Genomic DNA, 20,788 nt, shown 5'->3' on the forward strand with positions numbered 1-20,788 from the left:
CAATATGCCTTTTTTAAAAGGCTCAGCATGAACCCAATCTCTGCAGATTGTCGTGAAATTTGCACCACACATTTCTCATCAAACCCTTCTTTTAGGAATTCATTTTAATTCTGCTTTTAAATTTTAAAATTCCCAAATTTTACCTTTCCCCATATTTTCTAATCAAACTTGTAAATACCAATATTATTTTCATGTTGTGACACTTTTTTGTGTTGAATGTATTATTCTAATTACCCTGATTTAATAATCTTCTTCAGAATTAACTCTTTGTAAGTTATAACTTTGATGATATGGTTTTGAACATGTTCTATTTCTTCTGTAATAAGCAATCTATTGTTTCTAAGAACTTTGTGTATGGCCTTATCAGACTTGACTTGACAGGTATCAGATTTTTCATTAAGCAGTTATGGATCAATATCACAAGATTTTGTATATACTGTATGTATTTATTATATCTATATGTCTTCATATTTATATCTCTTGAACCCTGTAGAATATTGCCTCTGGTTAGATGCTGCCACTGCTTCCATTGGCAATCACTATAAACTTGCAAATATATACTAATGCCCATGTGAGAGATAAGCTGAAAGCCAATAGTCTTCAGTGCAGAGTTGTCCCTTATTTCAACACCAACAACCAGTGTCAAGGCCATTAACCTCAGGGCAAACAATCTGTTGAAACGTAAGACAGACAAGAAAAATAAAAGGCAATCAGCTGCAGCTATTCTGATGTAAGAGAGAAATGCAGTCTCATGCTGACAAAAGGCAACCAAGATTCTTCTGTGTCATATGTCTAGGAAGGTTTGACTTTTTGACATTGATCCTTTAGGTTGGGAAAGTAATTAATAGTTAATAGAAATAGTTAAAAAGTTGCTGACTTTTTATATCCTTATTCCAAAAAGATTTATGTTAGAGCCATATTATAAAAAGAAAATGAAAACCTAGTTGCAACGCAATCTCTTCTTTATTAGATACTGTCTTATTATCAGAGAGGTTTCTTATGTAATTTATTTACCTATTATCCTGCCTTTATTTTTATAAATAATTCAAGGCAGTGGATGTACCTTCCTTCTCCTACTTTCTCCATAGCAACAAACATGTGAGGTGTGTTGGGCTTAGAGAGAGTAACTAGCCAAAATCACCCAACTGGCTTTCATGTATAAGGCATTATTGCCTCTGAAGACTCTCCAAGATTTCAATTTTGCTGCGCTGATTATAGAATCCTGAGTATACAATAAAGATGTCAAAAGGGTAAACCTGAACTTTTGCACATTTAAATGAACATAATTCTGTGTCTCTTCTATCAAATATTATTATTAAAGATACCAAATAAACTGAGATCTAACACTGGCCCATAAAATCTTTTCTATCCAATGATACATACTGTGATCAATTTATTAACATATGATTATCATGCTTAACTTGTATTTTTAATTAGTCAATTTAATCAGACACTTCATCAAATGCTTATGATAAAGCCTAACCAAATCCAATTATATCAAGAATAGAAATCGATTAAGCTGTTTTGGTGGAAACAAAAAGGCTAATCTGGACAAAATCCTTATACATTACCTTATATGGCTTATCTTATCTTATCTTAGACCATGATAAGCATTTCTGAAATGTTCTAAATAGAGACTACGCATTCTAATGTTTTCCAGTTGGTGTGAACTGTATTCCCAATAATCCTGAATTTATCTGAAACTGGAAAATTCTTAAGTATTCTTACATAGAAGTGTAAACCTTCTTAATTAACGCTTGATTTCCCAAAGGCTCCCAAATCCTATAGCATCAGGTACTGATCTGGAGAGCAGATAAATCTCATGTACTGTGCTCTTTCCCTTTACTTTTGCCAAAATATTGCTGCGAGTATAAGTATATTTTAAAGGACAGGATTTGCAGTGAAGAGATTGGGGTAAGAAAAGTGGATGGCATATAGGCTTCCTATCTATGTGGTTGCTGAATCTATCTGATGGTACGACACAAGAGATGTGGTTGCTAACAATCACTTGATGGCACAAGTGCATAATCCTATCACTTATAGTCAAGTCTGGATTCGAAATGAACAGAACCAGATGATTTACTAACATTTTGGAAAACAGCTAAGTCAGAGCTGGAAGCAGCACAGAAAGAGAGCACTGCAACTTCTTCAACATCCCCTTTTCATGACTTTGAATGTTCCTGCTGTTTCTACTATTCTCTCTTTGCTCTTTTAGTTGTTCAAGCTGTTCTTACCTAGCTTGGCCACTTACAGATACTATTCTAATACAACTTCTTAGCATATGAAAAGGAGAGTTTTGCTCTCCTTGTTCTGACTGTAGTCCATACAGAAGTATAATAGAAAAGGTGTGCATTTGAATTCACATCCTTTCCTGGACTTTGTAATTGTAGCTAGATGGAATAACTATCAGTTTTGAGTTGTTGTTTCTTCTTTCATCAACCTTATAGGGCAAATCTTATCCCTTCAAAGGGCCTTTCCCTCCAATGTGGAATCCCATTACTTATTTGGACTACAACAATCTATGGAGAACACTGGATGAAATGGGGAAAGAGGTAAGATTTGGACAAGTTGCAACTTGAGATAAGGATGTAATTAGTCAACATGCTGGCTGGGGAATTCTGGAAGCTGAAATCTACACAACTTAATGTTCCTGAGGAGCTGTTTTTCAATGTGAACATCAACAGAACTAGGCAAAGCAGCCTATTCTCCAGAATGCAAGTCTGTTTCCATTCATCTGTTCTTCTTCCGAGATGCCTCTGTCCCTCCATGGGAGAAAGGGGTTGGTTTTTCTACTACTTATGGGGGTAGGAATGAAAGAGGCCCAGTATCTTGAACAGCCCAATTTCAAGACAGTTTATTTATAGTACTAAGTCATGCTTCATTGGCTAAACAACAAATATTTATTTTGTTTATTAGTTAAATTTAATTAATTAGATTTAAAATATTTGTGATTTATGTGGGAATTTCCCTTTGTTTTATCCCCAAAACAGCAATTCTGTGAAACTGGCTGCATGGTCAAAAAGTGTTCTTTGGACAGCAAACATATGGTGGTTTAAAAAGAAACCTGCAAAATATTCATTCATGCAGTTCATCTACTGTACCAACTCAGAATAAAATACTTTCCTCTACTAAAACCCTGTAACATAAGTGACAGCATTGTTATAAAAGCTGACCAATTTAAACCAATTCAAGAAAGTCTTCAATTTTGAAGAGCAATCATTCCTTTGTTGCAGACTAGGGAAAAAGCATTGGGAGCTAATAAAAAGATTGGTTGATTTTGAAACCATTGCATGATCATCTCTGTGTTGTGTTTTTTCTTTACACGTGTGTCCTTTCCTTTCCTAGATTCCTAATGAAGCTCCATGGAAAGCACCTCATGCAGAGGAATGGGACAAAATTACCATGGAACAGTTGCTAGATAACGTGTGCTGGACAAAGTGAGAAGTAGTTATATACATATATACAGAAATTATATATATATATATATATATATATATATATATATATATATATATATATATATATATATATATATATCACAATTAAATGGTCTGATGACTTAATTTGCACATTAAAATTTAGGTGTATAGATCTGTAAAATACAGAGAGTTTTATACATACATACATGCATACATACATATATACATGCATACATGCATACATACATAATGCTTCTGATATTTAAGCCAGGTGACTATTTTTCTTCATAAGATCATTTTGAACCCAAAATCTGCGTAAATCTCATTTTCTAAAGTAGTTTCTTTGGGTATCATCATCAAGCTTTGCCCAGATTAAGCTCTGGAAAGGCTCTTGACAATAGCCTCCGACAGCAAGGTGTGGTTTCATATAGCAATGCTAAAATAAAAAGATCTGCATTAGCAGCAAATTATAGTTGCTTATTTAAAAGAATGAAGGCTATTGCTAAGCACATTGATTTGTGCTTAGATTGTAAGCCGCCCTGAGTCTTCGGAGAAGGGCGGGATATAAATGGGATTAAAAAAAAAGTAATTACTGTTGACTCACTAAAACGTGTCACAGATTGGCATGGAAAAGCTTACATTGTTATAAATTCCTGCTAGTGCTTTACAGAATAACCAGGACACAATGTTTTTCTTTATATTTATTAAAACATGTATTGTGCTAGATAGCATAAAACAAAACAAAATAACAATTGCAATATTAGCTATTTGGGGGAACAAATCAAAAGAAGTCTCAGAATGATGGGAAATAAATAAAGATAGTAAGAACAGGCCACTGGTAAAAGCACAAAACTAGTCAATTAGAGAACGTCTGATGCCTCTGTAAAGAAAATCATTGTTCTTTCTTATGAAATAAATCATTTGTCTCAAAAGGAAGTGAAATCCACAACTCCATTGAGAAAAACCTCTGTCCCATGTAAACTACTTAATGTTAAAGTTGTTTTAAGTGCGTTAAATATGCCTTAAATATTACAAGAGGGGGAAAAACAGATTTGTAAGGATGTTAACCCCTTCATGGATTTCTGCCTTGTCGTGGCGAAGGGGCTTGCGTAATTCAATGAAGCTATGAGCTATGCCGTGCAGGGCCACCCAAGACGGACAGGTCATAGCAGAGAGTTCTGACAAAATGTGATCCACTGGAGAAGGAAATGGCAAACCACTCCAGTATCTTTGCCATGAAAACCCTATGGACAGTACCAAAAGGCAAAACGATATGACGCTGGAAGATGAGCCCCTCAGGTCGGAAGGTGTCCAATATGCTACTGGGGAAGAGCAGAGGGCTAGTACTAGTAGCGCCAGAAAGAATGAAGCGACTGGGCCAAAGCCGAAAGGATGCTCAGCTGTGGATATGTCTGGTGGTGAAAGGAAAGTCCGATGCTGTAAAGATTTTTTCTCCATAGGAACCTGGAATGTAAGATCCATGAATCAAGGAAAGCTGGACGTGGTCAAACAAGAGATGACAAGACTAAACATTGACATCTTAGGTATCAGCGAACTAAAATGGACAGGAATGGGTGAATTTAATTCAGATGACCATCAGGTATACTACTGCGGGCAAGAATCCCTCAGAAGAAATGGAGTAGCCTTCATAGTCAATAAAAAAATAGGAAAAGCAATACTGGGATACAATCCTCAAAATGACAGAATGATCTCAGTTCAAATCCAAGGCAAACCATTCAATATCACAGTAGTCCAAGTCTATGCCCCAACCACTGGTGCTGAAGAGGATGAAATTGACCGGTTCTATGAAGCCCTACAGCACCTTATAGAACTAACACCCAGAAATGATGTCCTTATCATCATGGGGGATTGGAATGCTAAAGTAGGAAGCCAAAAGATAACCGGAATAACAGGCAAGTTTGGCCTTGGAGTACAAAATGAAGCAGGGCACAGGCTGATAGAATTTTGTCAAGAGAATACGATGGTCATAGCAAACACTCTTTTCCAACAACCCAAGAGACGGCTTTACACATGGACATCACCAGACGGTCAACACAGAAATCAGATTGACTATATGCTCTGCAGCCAAAGATGGAGAAGCTCTATACAGTCAGTAAAAACAAGACCAGGAGCTGACTGTGGCTCAGACCATGAGCTTCTTGTTGCAAAGTTTAGGCTTAAATTAAAGAAAGTAGGGAAAAGTGCTAGGCCAGTCAGGTATGAATTAAATCATATCCCTGTTGAATATACAGTAGAGGTGACAAATAGATTTAAGGAATTAGATCTGATAGACAGAGTGCCTGAAGAACTATGGACAGAGGTTCGCAACATTGTACAACAGGTAGCAACCAAAACCATCCCAAAGAAAAAGAAATGCAAGAAAGCAAAATGGCTGTCTGAGGAAGCTTTGCAAATAGCTGAGGAAAGGAGGGAAGCGAAAGGCAAGGGAGAAAAAGAAAGATATGCCCAATTAAATGCAGAATTCCAAAGAATAGCTAGAAGAGATAAGAATGCCTTCTTAAATGAACAATGCAAAGAAATAGAAGAAAACAATAGAATAGGGAGGACCAGAGATCTTTTCAAGAAAATTGGAGAGATGAAAGGAATGTTTCATGCAAAAATGGGCATGATAAAGGACCAAAATGGCAGGGACCTAACAGAGGCAGAAGAGATTAAGAAGAGGTGGCAAAATTACACAGAAGAACTATACAAGAATGAGCTTAACGTCCCTGATAATCACAATGAGGTGGTCACTGACCTCGAGCCAGACATCCTAGAATGTGAAGTGAAGTGGGCCTTAGAAAAGCTGAGCAACAACAAAGCTAGTGGAGGTGACAGTATTCCAGCTGAGCTATTCAAAATCTTAAAAGACGATGCAGTAAAAGTGCTACACTCAATTTGCCAGCAAATTTGGAAAACTCAACAGTGGCCACAGGATTGGAAAAGATCAGTTTACATTCCAATTCCAAAGAAAGACAGTGCCAAAGAATGTTCAAACTATCGCACCATTGCACTCATTTCTCATGCTAGTAAAGTTATGCTTAAAATTCTACAAGCTAGACTCCAGTAGTATGTGGATCGAGAACTACCAGAAGTACAGGCAGGATTTCGAAGAGGCAGAGGAACTAGAGATCAAATTGCTAACATACGCTGGATCATGGAGAAAGCTAGAGAGTTCCAGAAAAACATCTACTTCTGCTTCATTGACTATGCTAAAGCCTTTGATTGTGTGGATCATAACAAACTCTGGCAAGTCCTTAAAGAGATGGGCATACCAGACCATCTTATTTGTCTCTTGAGAAATCTATATGCGGGCCAAGAAGCAACAGTGAGAACTGGACACGGAACCACTGATTGGTTCAAAATTGGGAAAGGAGTCCGGCAAGGCTGTATACTGTCGCCTTGCCTATTTAACTTATATGCAGAGCACATCATGAGAAAGGCAGGGCTAGATGAATCAAAAGTTGGAATTAAGATTGCCGGAAGAAACATCAACAACCTAAGATATGCAGATGATACCACTCTAATGGCAGAAAGTGAAGAAGAACTAAAGAGCCTCGTGTTGCGGGTGAAGAAGGAGAGTGCAAAACTTGGGTTGAAACTAAACATTAAGAAAACCAAGATCATGGCATCTGGCCCTCTCAATTCCTGGCAAATAGATGGGGAAGAAATGGAGGTAGTGACAGATTTTATTTTCCTGGGCTCCAAGATCACTGCAGATGGGGACTGTAGCCAAGAAATTAAAAGACGCTTGCTCCTGGGGAGGAAAGCCATGACAAATCTAGACAGCACACTAAAAAGCAGAGACATCACCCTGTCAACAAAAGTGCGTATAGTCAAGGCTATGGTCTTCCCAGTTGCAATGTATGGCAGTGAAAGCTGGACCATAAGAAAGGCTGAGCGCCAAAGAATTGAAGCCTTTGAACTATGGTGCTGGAGAAGACTCCTGCGAGTTCCTTGGACTGCAAGGCGATCAAACCGGTCAGTCCTAGAGGAGATCAACCCTGACTGCTCTTTAGAAGGCCAGATCCTGAAGCTAAAACTCAAATACTTTGGCCACCTAATGAGAAGGAAGGACTCACTGGAGAAGAGCCTAATGCTGGGAAAGATTGAGGGCAATAGAAGAAGGGGATGACAGAGAATGAGGTGGCTGGATGGAGTCACTGAAGCAGTAGGCGTGAGCTTAGATGGACTCCAGAAGATGGTAGAGGACAGGAAGGCCTGGAGGAACATTGTCCATAGGGTCGCGATGGGTCGGACACGACTTCGCAACTAACAACAACAACAAAGGATGTTAATACTCTGGCTTCACCTAACAGTATGATTTCCACTAAATAACACCCAGGGAATGTGGCCCTTGACAGGAGACCATTTCTAAAAGTACTTAGCAGATGTTTGCACTGGATCCTGGAAAAATAGGATGCTAATGCTTTAGATAGCATGGACCAAGAAGGGGAAGTGGTGCGTTCAAATATTTTGGACTATGGCACTCACAATTCCATGCCCTTAGCCATATTGAGTGTGACAAAACTGAAGTCTCAAATTTATGAAAGCCACTATCTCTTTGACTTCCTTTTGCCCAGTCCAATTGTTTGGATGGTCAGACTTTCTACTGTACATCAAATGCACTGCATTAATCAAAACTGGATCCAACAAATCAATCTTGACATTTACATTTGTTCTTTGTAGCAATAAATACTTCTGTTTATAGTGAGTATTCCTAAGATAAGGCTGAGTGGCATCGCTTTGTTCCATCTTCTAAATTAGGGAGGGAATCTGAAATCCTATTTTGTCCTCCACTATCTGATGCAGAAAGCACACATAAACTTTTGCATAACATAAAATAAGTTTAACGTTTTTTTAAAGACACACACTACCATCACCTCAAATAGAAAACTTTCCCAGCCATGTCCAACTCACTCTGTGTCATCGCCATGCCACTAACATCTCTTATTTCTTCCCAAAATGATGAAGTGCAGCTTGCACATGTTTGCTTTGAACACTGGCTTCTGAAAGGAGAGTATGAGAAGTCCCCAGAACAGCAATTCAACTTGGAAAATATAACTAGAGCGTGTGGCTCACTAATATAATAGATTTTCCCAGTCATTGGGAAAGCCAGTTGTACCACTATCCAATTAAATGCTATGTCTTATTTATTTCAACATGGTTTGCTGAAAAGCCATATGCAGCTAAGCTTATATTATGCATTATGCCATAAATCATCATTTACCGGGCCTATTGTCCACTTCATATAACTTGTTAAGCCACAACTAAATAAAGCACATTGTGACTTAGCATGTTGTATGACCCACACCAATTTCAAACTTAGGAATCTGACAAAACTAGATGGAGGTCATATAGGAAAACACAACAAGAATACCCATAATGTACCATTATAACCATCTGTAATGCTATGTGTTCCTCTAACTTAGCTTTTAGTTCTAGATAAAATGTGTGAAAATGGTTTTCAAATGAAATCTTTGCAGAGTTTCAACAGACTAGAGTACCTTCTTTTTCTTCCTTATTCTGGCTTTTTTCCTTTGCCAAATCATCTTCCATGTCCTTGTTTTGGGGTCATCGAACCAGTCTCCTTGTAATATCATATATATTAATTGATATTGGAAAAACTATCCGGTTGCCATTTTTTGAGAGGACTTGTAGATCTAGTGGGTCATGTCTTTATTCTTACATATCGACGTGGTTGTTCTGAATTGTTTATCTTATCATCCAACTGTTCTTTTTCTAGATCCTCTAGTTCCTTCTGAGTTGTATAAGAAACCTTTTCCTTTTTCCAAGTTGTCAATGTCTTTTCTGGGTTTTCAAATGTTAATATTTGTTGAATAGTAGATTCTTCTGTCATAGTATTTGATTGTTTCATTTTTTTCTATTGTATTTTGTATAGATGGTTCTTTAGTTCTTTAGTTATAGTCAAAGTGTGGGCTTTCATATCTGGGGTGTCTTCTTGTTCCTTTCCATAGCATCTTAGTATTTCATTGATTGTGGTAAGAGTTTGAATTAATATTTTCAATGTAGAGAGAATTTGTTGATCTTCATCCATGAGAAGATTTTGTTCCTGGTCTTCCATATTGGTATTTTAGACTAAAGGCTTTACACTTAGAAAATCCAAAAGGGAGAAAAAGTTTTTTTTCCTAGGTAGGGAACACAGAGCCTTTCACAGCTGTTGTTTCAAAATTCTCAAGGTTATGTATCTTATCTATTTCCCTGGGCAGTCAGCCAGGCCCCTTTTAAAGTTTCCCTTTGAGTCCCAAAATTATTTTAATCTTTTCAGTTTTTCTTTTTTTATATATAAGAAAAAACCCAGATTTCCAACAGAAGTAGACAATGAAAAATAAAAAGTAAAAGATCTTTCATTCCACATGCTTTGAGAAGTGAAGTTCCAGTTGGGATTCTGTTGTGTAGTGAGTTCGTTACTCCTATTGGGAGATAGAGCGGGATATAAATCGCATTAATAAATAAAATAATATAAATAAATAAATGAAGACGAGGTGAGTGAGTTCAGCAATGGTCATGTTTATTTGCTTGCAGGATCTGAACTGAGGAACTGAGCTGCAGCCTGCAGCAATTTATAGCCTGGCCCCTAGGTGGCAGCCAATAGGTTTAAATCAACCCATTGCCACCTAGGGGAAGCCAATAGCAGCACTGGAGACGGGGTGTCTGAGTTGCTGGGAGCCATTAGCTAGCTCCAGCTTACCACGTGGTGTTACAATTAAGCCCAATACATAACAGATTCAGTTACTTTTTCAATGTTTAAAACACCCCTGGGTATTTAGTTGCCACTTTTTCTGGAGGAAGGGCTAAAATCCCCCTTCCCTCACCACAGGGGGGAGAATGCTTAGCAGCTTAAGGAGGTATAGAAAATAATTGGGGTGTAAAAGAGGTAGATCTCACCCAGTCTCTTCCGTGCTGCTTTAAGAGTTGCCTGGTGGAAAATGTGACTTCGGCTGTTCACAGCCTAGGGACGAGCCATAATGGCCGGTCCTTTTGTCTGCCAGTTTGGAGGGATCTCTAGGTCTAATGGGAGAGTTGTGGCTATCCCGCGATCCAGCGAGCACCCCTCCTTGCTGGTCACCTTTTGGGGGCAACTTTTCGGCCCTTTTCAGGGCCCATCAGCGATGCGAAACTGGACGGGGGAGAGAGAGCAAGTCTCCCAGCTTTCAATTCTTCTAGCCAATGGAGCAAACTTGCATTTGCTAGTATTGCATGTCTTTAATGGTTGAAAATGCATGAATGGGGGGGGGGTACATATTAGGTAGATTTGGTGAGTTTTAGCATCAAAAATAATTGTTAAAATTATGGAGATTAGTTGATGTCCAGTAAATTGTAGAGTTCCCTTAATTATTCAAGAGTCAAGATATGTTCAAAATTGAGCCATCCAACAGATGAATCCAAAGGGAGGAGCTATGCTGTCACATGAGCCCAGAATGCACTGAATCTCTAATAAACATGCATGCATAAGAGCTAGTCCACAGAATTAGACTCTGTTGTCTACATTTTGCAGCTGAGCTGATTTGAGTCTGGCTCATATGGTAAGTGATCCCAAAAGGAAAGTGTGTTTTTGCACAGGTTCTTGCCTCATTCCTGCTCCTTCCCTGTTCCTATACTATACAAGACACACACATGCACACATGCGCATGCGCGTGCACACACACACACACACACACACAGAGAACACTAGACTTGTGAAGACTGTATTATGATGAGTTTAAAATAGAGGCTATGATTGATCCAGGCTGTTTTTACAGCTGCTGCTCCCATGAACTCCTAGTCCACGAGAAGGGCAAGGGAAGGTGACTTGATCCTTGGCAGTGCACCATCTTCCATATAAATGGTGGGGCTGTCTTGAGGTTTCTTTCTCCTCTAGCAACTGCCTTATGGTTAAGGGGATGGACAGGAGATGGGATTGCTCTTGTTCCAGGACACTCACCCTCTTTTGCTCTCACTCCTGACAGGCGGGCAATATTCAAAATACTTTTCCTGATGCTTTTATGTGGGCATTGTTTGATCTGTACCTCCCTCACTCTGAAAAGGCACATGCTGACATGTTACAGTTTCACCATCATAGCTACAAATAGGTTTTTAAATGCAAAGGGCAGATGGTAGCTTTGTGGTTTCTTCAACCATTTTGCTTTTTAATGCATGCAAATGGCTCATGCAGATGCAGCCAGGATGTTTTAAAAATGTCTGGTAAAGAGTGAATACTGGCAGTACATTTAATATTCCTTATGCATGAGATGGGGAGGGAATTTGCTGCTCTAGAGCCTGAAGTAATTTGGGATAGCATACTTATTTTATTTTTTGCATTTTTCTCTTGGTTTCAATTTGTTTTGATGTTTTCTGCCTGATTTCTTGGCTTCAAATTGCTGTGTGTGGGATTGAGGAGTGAATACAGTTTGATGTGCAAGTGTCTTTTGTGAAAGCAGTCATGGAGGTATTTTTAATTACTTGTTACTGTAAGAAAAGTAACACACACATATCAAAATGCAAATAAAGCAAATTTTTTGGTCCCAATCCACTGCTTTCAACTTGTACTGTCTATAAGCTAAGCATGACTATCTATGCCAGCCAGACAAATGTTACATTGGTTTCTTTATGTTCAAATAGCAAGGATAATAAGAACCTCTTATAACTGCATGCATTATTTATTCGTTGGCATGATAAAGCACCAAGGAAGGGGGTAAACAATATATGAATTATATGACTGTCAAAACCTAAATCCTCAGTATTGCCTAAAATTACGAGTCTTTCCACCCTCTCCTCCCATGTTTGACATGTAGAAATATTACTCTCATATCAGAAGCATGAATTTAAAACATATCCAAATGTCAGGTCTCACCAGAGTCCAGCTCCATCTTTAAGCGCTGAATGTTTTATTACTAAAAATGAGTAAGAAATGTTATCCAGAAAAATGAAAAAAAGGAAAAATGTCCACAGTTTTCCTTTTGCTTGCAGGTATTTCTTATATTCAAAACTCTCTGGTTACATATGATTATAAGCTTTCAAACTATAATTAGACTTTTTAATTTTTAACTTATTGTAATTGGGTTTTTTAATCAGAGTTATAGGGGTTTTAGATTTTTAATCAAGGATAATTTAATCTATTTTAATTGTTATTAACTTTTTGTATTGTAATGTTGTTCTAATTGCCTTGTGAACTGCCCTGGGTCCTACGGGAGAAGGGCGGTATATAAGTACTATAAATAATAATAATAATAATAATAATAATAATAATAATAATAATAATAATAATAATAATAATAATAATAATAATAATAATTTATTTATTTATTTGCTTGAAAGCAGATTGACTCCTAAATGTAATATTTAAAGGAATATTGCAGGATAAATGCTAAGATAACCATCACAGTAAAAAAAAAATCCTCAGCAACTAAAATCTGCAATTATTTATTTACGGTAATTCATGCCATATTCCTTAAGGAATCCTGATATTTATCAATAAAGTAAACATTAAGAATATGAATATATAAAACAATAAAATCCTCTGAAAAATTAAACTTCACAGAATAGGATGGTCATCCTAGTTATTCCTCAAACACTCTCCAGAAATGCGACATTTTGACCGAATGTGAATTGATGGGTGCAAATCTAAGCTGATTGTTGCACAAAGTAGGAACCCCCAGCAAGAACCTGCATTATCTGCCCCAGCTCCCCTTCATTCACAGAAGTGGGAAATCATTAGCTGGCTCTTATGGGAAACACAGATAGGATAGCTTGATCCTATCTTTGGGACAACCATGACCTGCATGATTGAGAATCTCTATAGATATCTGTGGCTGGGTTTTCTATCTGTATTTTCAGTTCCCAGTTTTTCATCTCTATTCCTTTCTTCATTTCTGCTTATTCTGCTGCTTAAAAATTTCCATGTGGAGAAACAGCTAATATGGGAGAAACTAAAAAGCAGAAACGTCATCAGAAATTGAGATTTAATTGAAAATAGTTTCAGCTCTCTTATCACACCTATAGTGCAAATGAATCGGGATAATAAAAAGTGTTGCTATGTGCATATGCAAAATTCCTGTAAGAAATAGGGCATCCGAGTCAGGTGCTATAATTTTAGGTTTCATACCATGTCTGAATGAAATATTTCAGATACCTTCTAAATGCAACCCCAATTTTTATCACTTGTTCAGGAAAAGGCCTTCTGAAGCTGTAGAACAGGGGTTCCCAACCAGGAGTGCTTGCACCCCCTAGGGATGCGAGACAATATTCCTGGGGGTGCAAAAACTTGGGTTTTCAAAATTATACTGCATATGCATAATTTGTTGCCATTATTTCGAACTTTTGTAAGGGGTGCGAGAATATATCAGAAGCGTTCCAGGCAGTGCTTTTTTTGTAAAAGAAAAAGGTGCCAGAACTCACACATGTCATACAACCTGCCTTGCCTACCCTACAAGGTTCCATCCAAAAAGGTGCTGGAACTCCGTTCTGGGCATTCTACAAAAAGCCCTGGTTCCAGGGGTGCGGGGTATAGAAAAGGTTGGGAGCCGTTGCTGTAAAACATGTTCCTAGGGAGTTTTGTTCGGTCTCTGTACTGCTTTCATTTGAAGTCAGATAAACCCCTTCAGCCATAACCTTAAATATTGATGCAATTAAGTTTTGTATATTTTTTAATGTAGTGTTTAATTTTCTAGTGTTAATCTTTATGTGGGTGTGTGTTTAATGTTAATATAAAATGAATGAATGAATGAATGGGAATTCTGGATCATATAGTTAGAAATAAAAGCACATATACATCTCCCCTGGTTGAATACATATATATGTGTGTGTGTGTGTGTGTGTGTATGTATGTATGTATGTATGTATGTATGTATGTAGGTCTTGGCGTATTCAGGTCTTTTCCCATGTAAGATTGAGAGTGTCTTGGCGATGTTTCGAAGAGGTCCCACTCATCATCTTCAGGCTGGTGTCTTCAGCTCTCGCACAAGCACGAAGCCGAAGACACCAGCCTGAAGATGATGAGTGGGACCTCATTGAAACATTGCCAAGACACTCTCAGTCTTACACAGGAAAAGACCCGAATACGCCAAGACCTACATACCTATACCTGTGAAAATCTACGAATATATATATATATATGAGAGAGAGAGAGAGAGAGAGGTTTAACAACAAGGTTAAATCTCAAAGTCTTCTGGTAACAATCTATTATTGCATTCAACTCATAGAATGTCTACAATGGCTTCTTATCTGCTACAAATCACTACTATCATTATTTCTGATCCATCCGGGATCAAATATCTTCATTTAGCTTTTAATAAAAAACCCTTTTCCTTAAGATTTTTATTGGAAGCTTTCCCAACTTCATCTCATGTTCCAATATCCTACACCCCTGCTGTCAATATTTTTACCACATCCATTGTTGAAACAGCCTCAGTGTGAACCAAAATATAAAATATCTTGTCAATTGTTGTCTGGTTAAATATAACAAATCCATTTTCCAAAATAGATCCATCCTCCTAGAAAAGTCCAATCCAAATTACTCATCAAATCTGCTAATTCTAAGCCTATAAAATGCAAATCTCCTTCAAATTTCTGCAAAAGGCCTCCTGTTTTCCAGCAAAAGTGCTCCTTTTTCAAATATGCCAGCATGGACTTAAATTCCAGTCCATCAAATTGGCTGTGATTGTTTGCATCTGGGTATTATCTTTAGCCTGGTTTGAAACCCAGCTAATTTTATCAAGCTTTTTACCAAAGTTTTCAATTTTAACTTGAACCCATTTTTTTCTGCAAAGATAGCCCACTAGGCTTTATCTTTAACGGTGCATTATTTACATTCTTAATATAAAGCAGACTCTTTTGTATCTGAATTTACAAAGAAAACATTCCTTTCAAAGACAAAAGAGGATAAATGTACTGTAACAAAATGCCTGCAGAGAACATTAAAATGCTATTTCTCACAATGAAGACGTGAAGGAAAAAAAGGTAAAAGTTCCATCAAAAATTAAAAAAAGAAAACTATCCAGACCAGAGTTTTTTAAGAGTTAAATCTTGTAGTGAAATCCAAGATAGAATGGTCAGTTTTACTACTCAGAAAGTTGTCAATAGGAAAAGCGAAAATAGTTCAGAGCCAACACAAAAACAATAAAGCAATGAAAGAACGTTAACATTAAAATCCAGCAAGGAGTTAGAGTAAATCAGCCTTCGAACAGTGAATTAACTTTAAAAAATAAGAATCAAATTAAAAGCAAAAATCATTGAAACATGCAGTAAAAAGCCAAGGTGAGCTTAAAAAAACTAAACAGCTGAGAGGAAAGATGGAGACCAGGACTCTCCAACTACCCCTACCAGGAATTGCAACCTCCAGGATTCCTCCTCCCAGAAGTGTCCACCGTCATTCAGGAGTGCTGAGCTTGTCGATCAGAAGGTCGGCAGTTTGGAGGGTCGAATCCCGAGTGCCGCGTAACAGTGTGAGCGCCTGTTATTCGTCCCAGCTTCTGCCAACCTAGCAGTTCAAGAGCACGTAAAAATGCAAGTAGAAAAATAAATAAAAAACAGTAATAAAAATAAGTCAATCTGTTGGTTGAAAGATAAGCAGCATTGGTTTCCTTCAACCAAGGAAAATGATTTAGAGCAGGGGTGTCAAACTCAATTTCACTGAGGGCCGCATCGGCATTGCGGTTGCCCACAGGGGGCCGGGTGGGTGTGGCCTGGGTGGGTGTGGCCTACTGGGTGGGCGTGTCTAGAGTGCGTATGGCCTACTGGGTGGGCGTGGCTAGCTCTACATCATTTGCATACCAAGGGTGCCTATGGGGGCCTGGGCAGGAGTGGGACAGATCTGAGGGTCTCTGGCAGGAGGAGGGTCTCTGGGCAGGGGCCAAGGCAGTGGGGGCCGTTCCCACACTGTTTCCAGGATGGCTTCACGGGCCGCATGAAACCACTTCGCGGGCCGGATCCGGCCCCTAGGCCTTGTGTTTGACATGTCTGATTTAGAGGCACATTGTTGTTTTTTGTCTACTAGCAGGACAAGGTGTAGAGTGTCATGTGATTTTAATATTATTTATTTGTGTTGGTTTTGAATATAGTGCTGCCAAGAGGATTGCTACTCTGTTTGTGAATGTTGATGTTACCTCTGAGCCACATGAAGTTTCTGCTCTCTGGTTCCTGTGGTATGTTAAACAGTGTGGAGGTACAACTAGAATATTTTCAACAACCAATGGAGGCCAGGTGGAGTATACTGTTAATTTCTTTGCACTACTATGCATCCTTCATGGCATTTCTCAATCTGTGCAAATCCTCACAAAAGTTCTTCTCATGGTGCCCCTTGAGTAATTAAATGAGTTCCCATTCTTTCAAAAATTAATTGATTTGTTGAGTCTGGGGAGTAATTGAAAAGTTGTGGTTTATTGATCGAGCACATCTGTCGCATTCTAAAGGTCTGTAGTTTAATTCTTAATGTTTCTTCACAGTTGGGGAAACCTTCGTTTAAAATCTTTATTCTGGGCTTGCTGAGAATGGCTGTGCAATGGATTTGCGTTTGTGTGTGTATGTGCTTTTAGTCAGACTTGTTTCTTGGTGACTGCCTAGACAAGTTTTCTTAGCAACATTTTGAGAAGTGGGTTTGCCATTGTCTTTTTTTTTCTTCAGAAAGTGACTAATCTAAGATCACCCAGCTAGTTTTTGCCTAAGATAGAACTAGAATTCAGGGTTTCCTGTTTCTAACCTAGTTTCACTTTGGAAAGCTTTCTTGTTGTCACGGCATGCATGTGCATACAGCACCACTTTGCTTTGCTGCATGTGATCAAACAGGTGAAGAAAGTGGTTTTCTTTTAAAAGGTATGGCTGCCTCAACCCTTTAAGTATGAGTACTTAATGTCAATATACTTTCCAAATGATTCATTTTACTACTTTCAAAATTGTTACAATCCTATGTAAGTGTGTGAAGTATGTGAAACCATCCATCTTATCTGATTTTATTTACATTTTCTTCTGTTCTCTTCCCAGGAGAGGAAGTTCATTGGAGGCTCCGGACAAATTAGTGAAAAAATTATGGAATATCTGGGAAAACAAGTTAAATTAGAGAAGCCTGTAACCTATGTTGATCAGACTGGTGGAAACGTCATAGTAGAAACATTGGATCATGAGAGATATGAGGTAATTTTAATATTGGAATTTTAAGATCTGCACCCTGGTTTTTGTTTTTATAAGGAAAAGAGGAAATGAAAGGCCTACATACATTCTATAAAAGCAAAGTTATTAATGGCAGTTGGGTGCATTCCAATCACAAAAACTTGTTACTATGAGTAAAAACAGCCTGCATCATCCCAATATGAGAACTTAAAAGCTTTTGCTTATTTGTGATGAACGCGTTTCTTTGCACCAATAAAACTACAACCTTAAAAATCATAATACAACATAAGAAACCTTCTAAGCAACATGAAATTATGGCTTGAGACACTTGTGGGTAAAACATCAATTTCTATAAACCATGGTTTTTATCAGTCTTGGAAAAATGGCAAATATAATGCTCACACAACCAGATAACTGCAAAGTATATAAATCTTTCCATTCCCCACCTTTCAGTCAGAATTGAGGAAGCTTCTTGGATGAGAAGCAAAATGTTTTCAAAGAAAAAAACCAAGAAAATCCGGTTGCCTTTTGGAAAAACACCTTTGAGACAAACCATGACCTGGATGATTGAGAATCTCCACAGACACGTAGTGGCCCATCCCATTTTCAAGACACTCCCTGAATCCAACAATACTGGACAATATTTATCAAGTGTCTCTCTTTTGGGAAAGGTTGCTTAGAAATGATCAGTTTGCAGCTCCAGCTCCCCCCCCCCCAGGAAACAGATTATCTGGGCCCTTTTCTGTCAATTTCAGACTGAGATATAGTACCAAAATAGCACTGATCACACTTTTTGATAACCTTTGACAGGACTCCTTGATCCCTCAGCAGCATTCAATATTATTGATCATGCTATCCTTCTGGACTGGGTTCAAGGGTTAGGGAGATGAGATATTGTGATGAATCCCCTCCTTCTATCAGAGCCAGTTACAGTAGGTGTTGATAGCATAAGGGAGCGGGATCTCATCTAGGCTCCTGTTTTGTGGAGTTCCTTGGGATTCTACCCTCTCTCTCCATTACTATTTAATATCTACATGAAGCTGTTTCATGGCATGAAGTTAGATATCAATAGTATGTTGAAGATGCCCAGTTAGACATCTTTACCCTAGGCTGACCAAGTGCTACCATCAAGATTGCTTCCTGGTATCTGGAATCTAAGGGAGTCTGAATTAGAAAGACAATGCAGTAAAAGTGCTACACTCAATTTGCCAGCAAATTTTGAAAACTCAACAGTGGCCACAGGATTGGAAAAGATCAGTTTACATTCCAATTCCAAAGAAAGGCAGTGCCAAAGAATGTTCAAACTATCGCACCATTGCACTCATTCCTCATGCTAGTAAAGTTATGCTTAAAATCCTACAAGCTAGACTCCAGCAGTATGTGGATCGAGAACTACGAGAAGTATAGGCAGGATTTCAAACTGGCAGAGGAACTAGAGATCAAATTACCAACATACGCTGGATCATGGAGAAAGCTAGGGAGTTCCAGAAAAGCATCTACTTCTGCTTCATTGGCTATGCCAAAGCCTTTGATTGTGTGGATCACAACAAACTATGGCAGGTTCTTAAAGAGATGGGCATACCAGACCATCTTATTTGTCTCTTGAGAAATCTATATGCAGGTCAAGAAGCAACAGTGAGAACTGGACACAGAACCACTGATTGGTTCAAAATTGGGAAAGGAGTCCGGCAAGGCTGTACACTGTCACCCTGCCTATTTAAGTTATATGCAGAACACATCATGAGAAAGGCAGGGCTAGATGAATCAAAAGTTGGAATTAAGATTGTCAGGAGAAATATCAACATCCTAAAATATGCAGATGATACCACTCTAATGGCAGATTGTGAAGAAGAACTAAAGAGTCTCTTGTTGCGGGTGAAGAAGGAGAGTGCAAAGGTTGGGTTGAAACTTAACATTAAGAAAACCAAGATCATGGCATCCGGCCCTCTCAATCCCTGGCAAATAGATGGGGAAGAAATGGAGGTAGTGACAGATTTTATTTTCCCGGGCTCCAAGATCACCGCAGATGGGGACTGCAGCCAAGAAAGTAAAAGACACTTGCTCCTGGGGAGGAAAGCCATGGCAAATCTAGACAGCACACTAAAAAGCAGAGACAACACCCTGTCAACAAAAGTGTGTATAGTCAAGGCTATGGTTTTCCCAGCTGCAATGTATGGCAGTGAAAGTTGGACCATAAGAAAGGCTGAGCACCAAAGAATTGAGGCCTTTGAACTATGGTGCTGAAGAACAATCTTGCAAGTCCCTTGGACTGCAAGGTGTTCAAACCGGTCAGTCCTAGAGGAGATCAACCCTGACTGCTCTTTAGAAGGCCAGATCCTGAAGTTGAAACTCAAATACTTTGGCCACCTAATGAGAAGGAAGGACTCACTGGAGAAGAGCCTAATGCTGGGAAAGATTGAGGGCAATAGAAGAAGGGGACGACAGAGAATGAGGTGGCTGGATGGATACCTATACTTAAAAAGGATTCAAACCTGGAGGAATGGCAAAAAAGGTATTAATAAATTTGTTTGGGCAGGGAAAAGGCCACGAGTTAAATTTAAGATTATGCAGGATACGCATGAGAGAGGTGGTCTTAAAGTGCCTAATTTTAAATTATACTATGAAGCTGCTGCTTTGTCAGCGATAAGTGATTGGTTTAACTTAACACAAGCGAGATTACTAAATCTTGAAGGCCATGATTTGTTATTTGGATGGCATGCATATTTATTGTATGATAAGAAGGTGGATAATGTGTTCAAGGTACATATTTTAAGGTATGCTCTGTTGCGAGTTTGGAAAAACTATAGACATAAGTTAAATTATAAGATACCTATATGGGCAATACCGAAACATGCAATAGAAAATATAAATGTTGGGTTTAAACATGATGTGATTACATATAAGGAAATTTTAAGTTTGGAAAGGAATGTATGGCAACTAAAGCCATATAATATTTTAAGAGAAGAAAAGATTGTACAAACTTGGTTTCAGTATGGGCAATTACAGGCCAGGTGGAAGGAAGACCAGAAAATTGGTTTTTCAATGATTGATGAAAATTTGGTAAAGCAAATTAGAGATCAAGGTCAAGCACATATTAAAAGGATATATCTTGCATTGATAGAAATTGATTCAGAGACAGAACTTGTTAAAGACTGTATGATAAAGTGGGCTCAGAATTTTCAAGAAGTTATTACAATGGATACTTGGGAAAAGATTTGGGTGAGAAATGTAAAATTTACGCAGGCTCAAAATTTAAGAGAGAACTT

The 20,788-nt window shown here is 38.3% G+C and overlaps 1 protein-coding gene across 1 annotated transcript in view; it reads left to right on the forward strand.

Moving 5' to 3' along the window:
• MAOB (monoamine oxidase B) overlaps nucleotides 1-20,788 on the forward strand; it is a gene marked incomplete at both ends in the record, with an annotated part of 53,365 nt that overhangs the window by 18,398 nt on the left and 14,179 nt on the right. The window contains 4 exons of the mRNA XM_081328097.1: nucleotides 2,448-2,552; nucleotides 3,346-3,437; nucleotides 16,478-16,619; nucleotides 17,397-17,546. Coding sequence (XP_081184223.1) covers nucleotides 2,448-2,552; nucleotides 3,346-3,437; nucleotides 16,478-16,619; nucleotides 17,397-17,546 — 489 coding nt within the window. The remainder of the gene's footprint in view (nucleotides 1-2,447; nucleotides 2,553-3,345; nucleotides 3,438-16,477; nucleotides 16,620-17,396; nucleotides 17,547-20,788) is intronic.

Source organism: Vipera berus (genome assembly GCF_964194415.1).
Source record: "Vipera berus genome assembly, chromosome: 4".
Lineage (NCBI taxonomy): Eukaryota > Metazoa > Chordata > Lepidosauria > Squamata > Viperidae > Vipera > Vipera berus.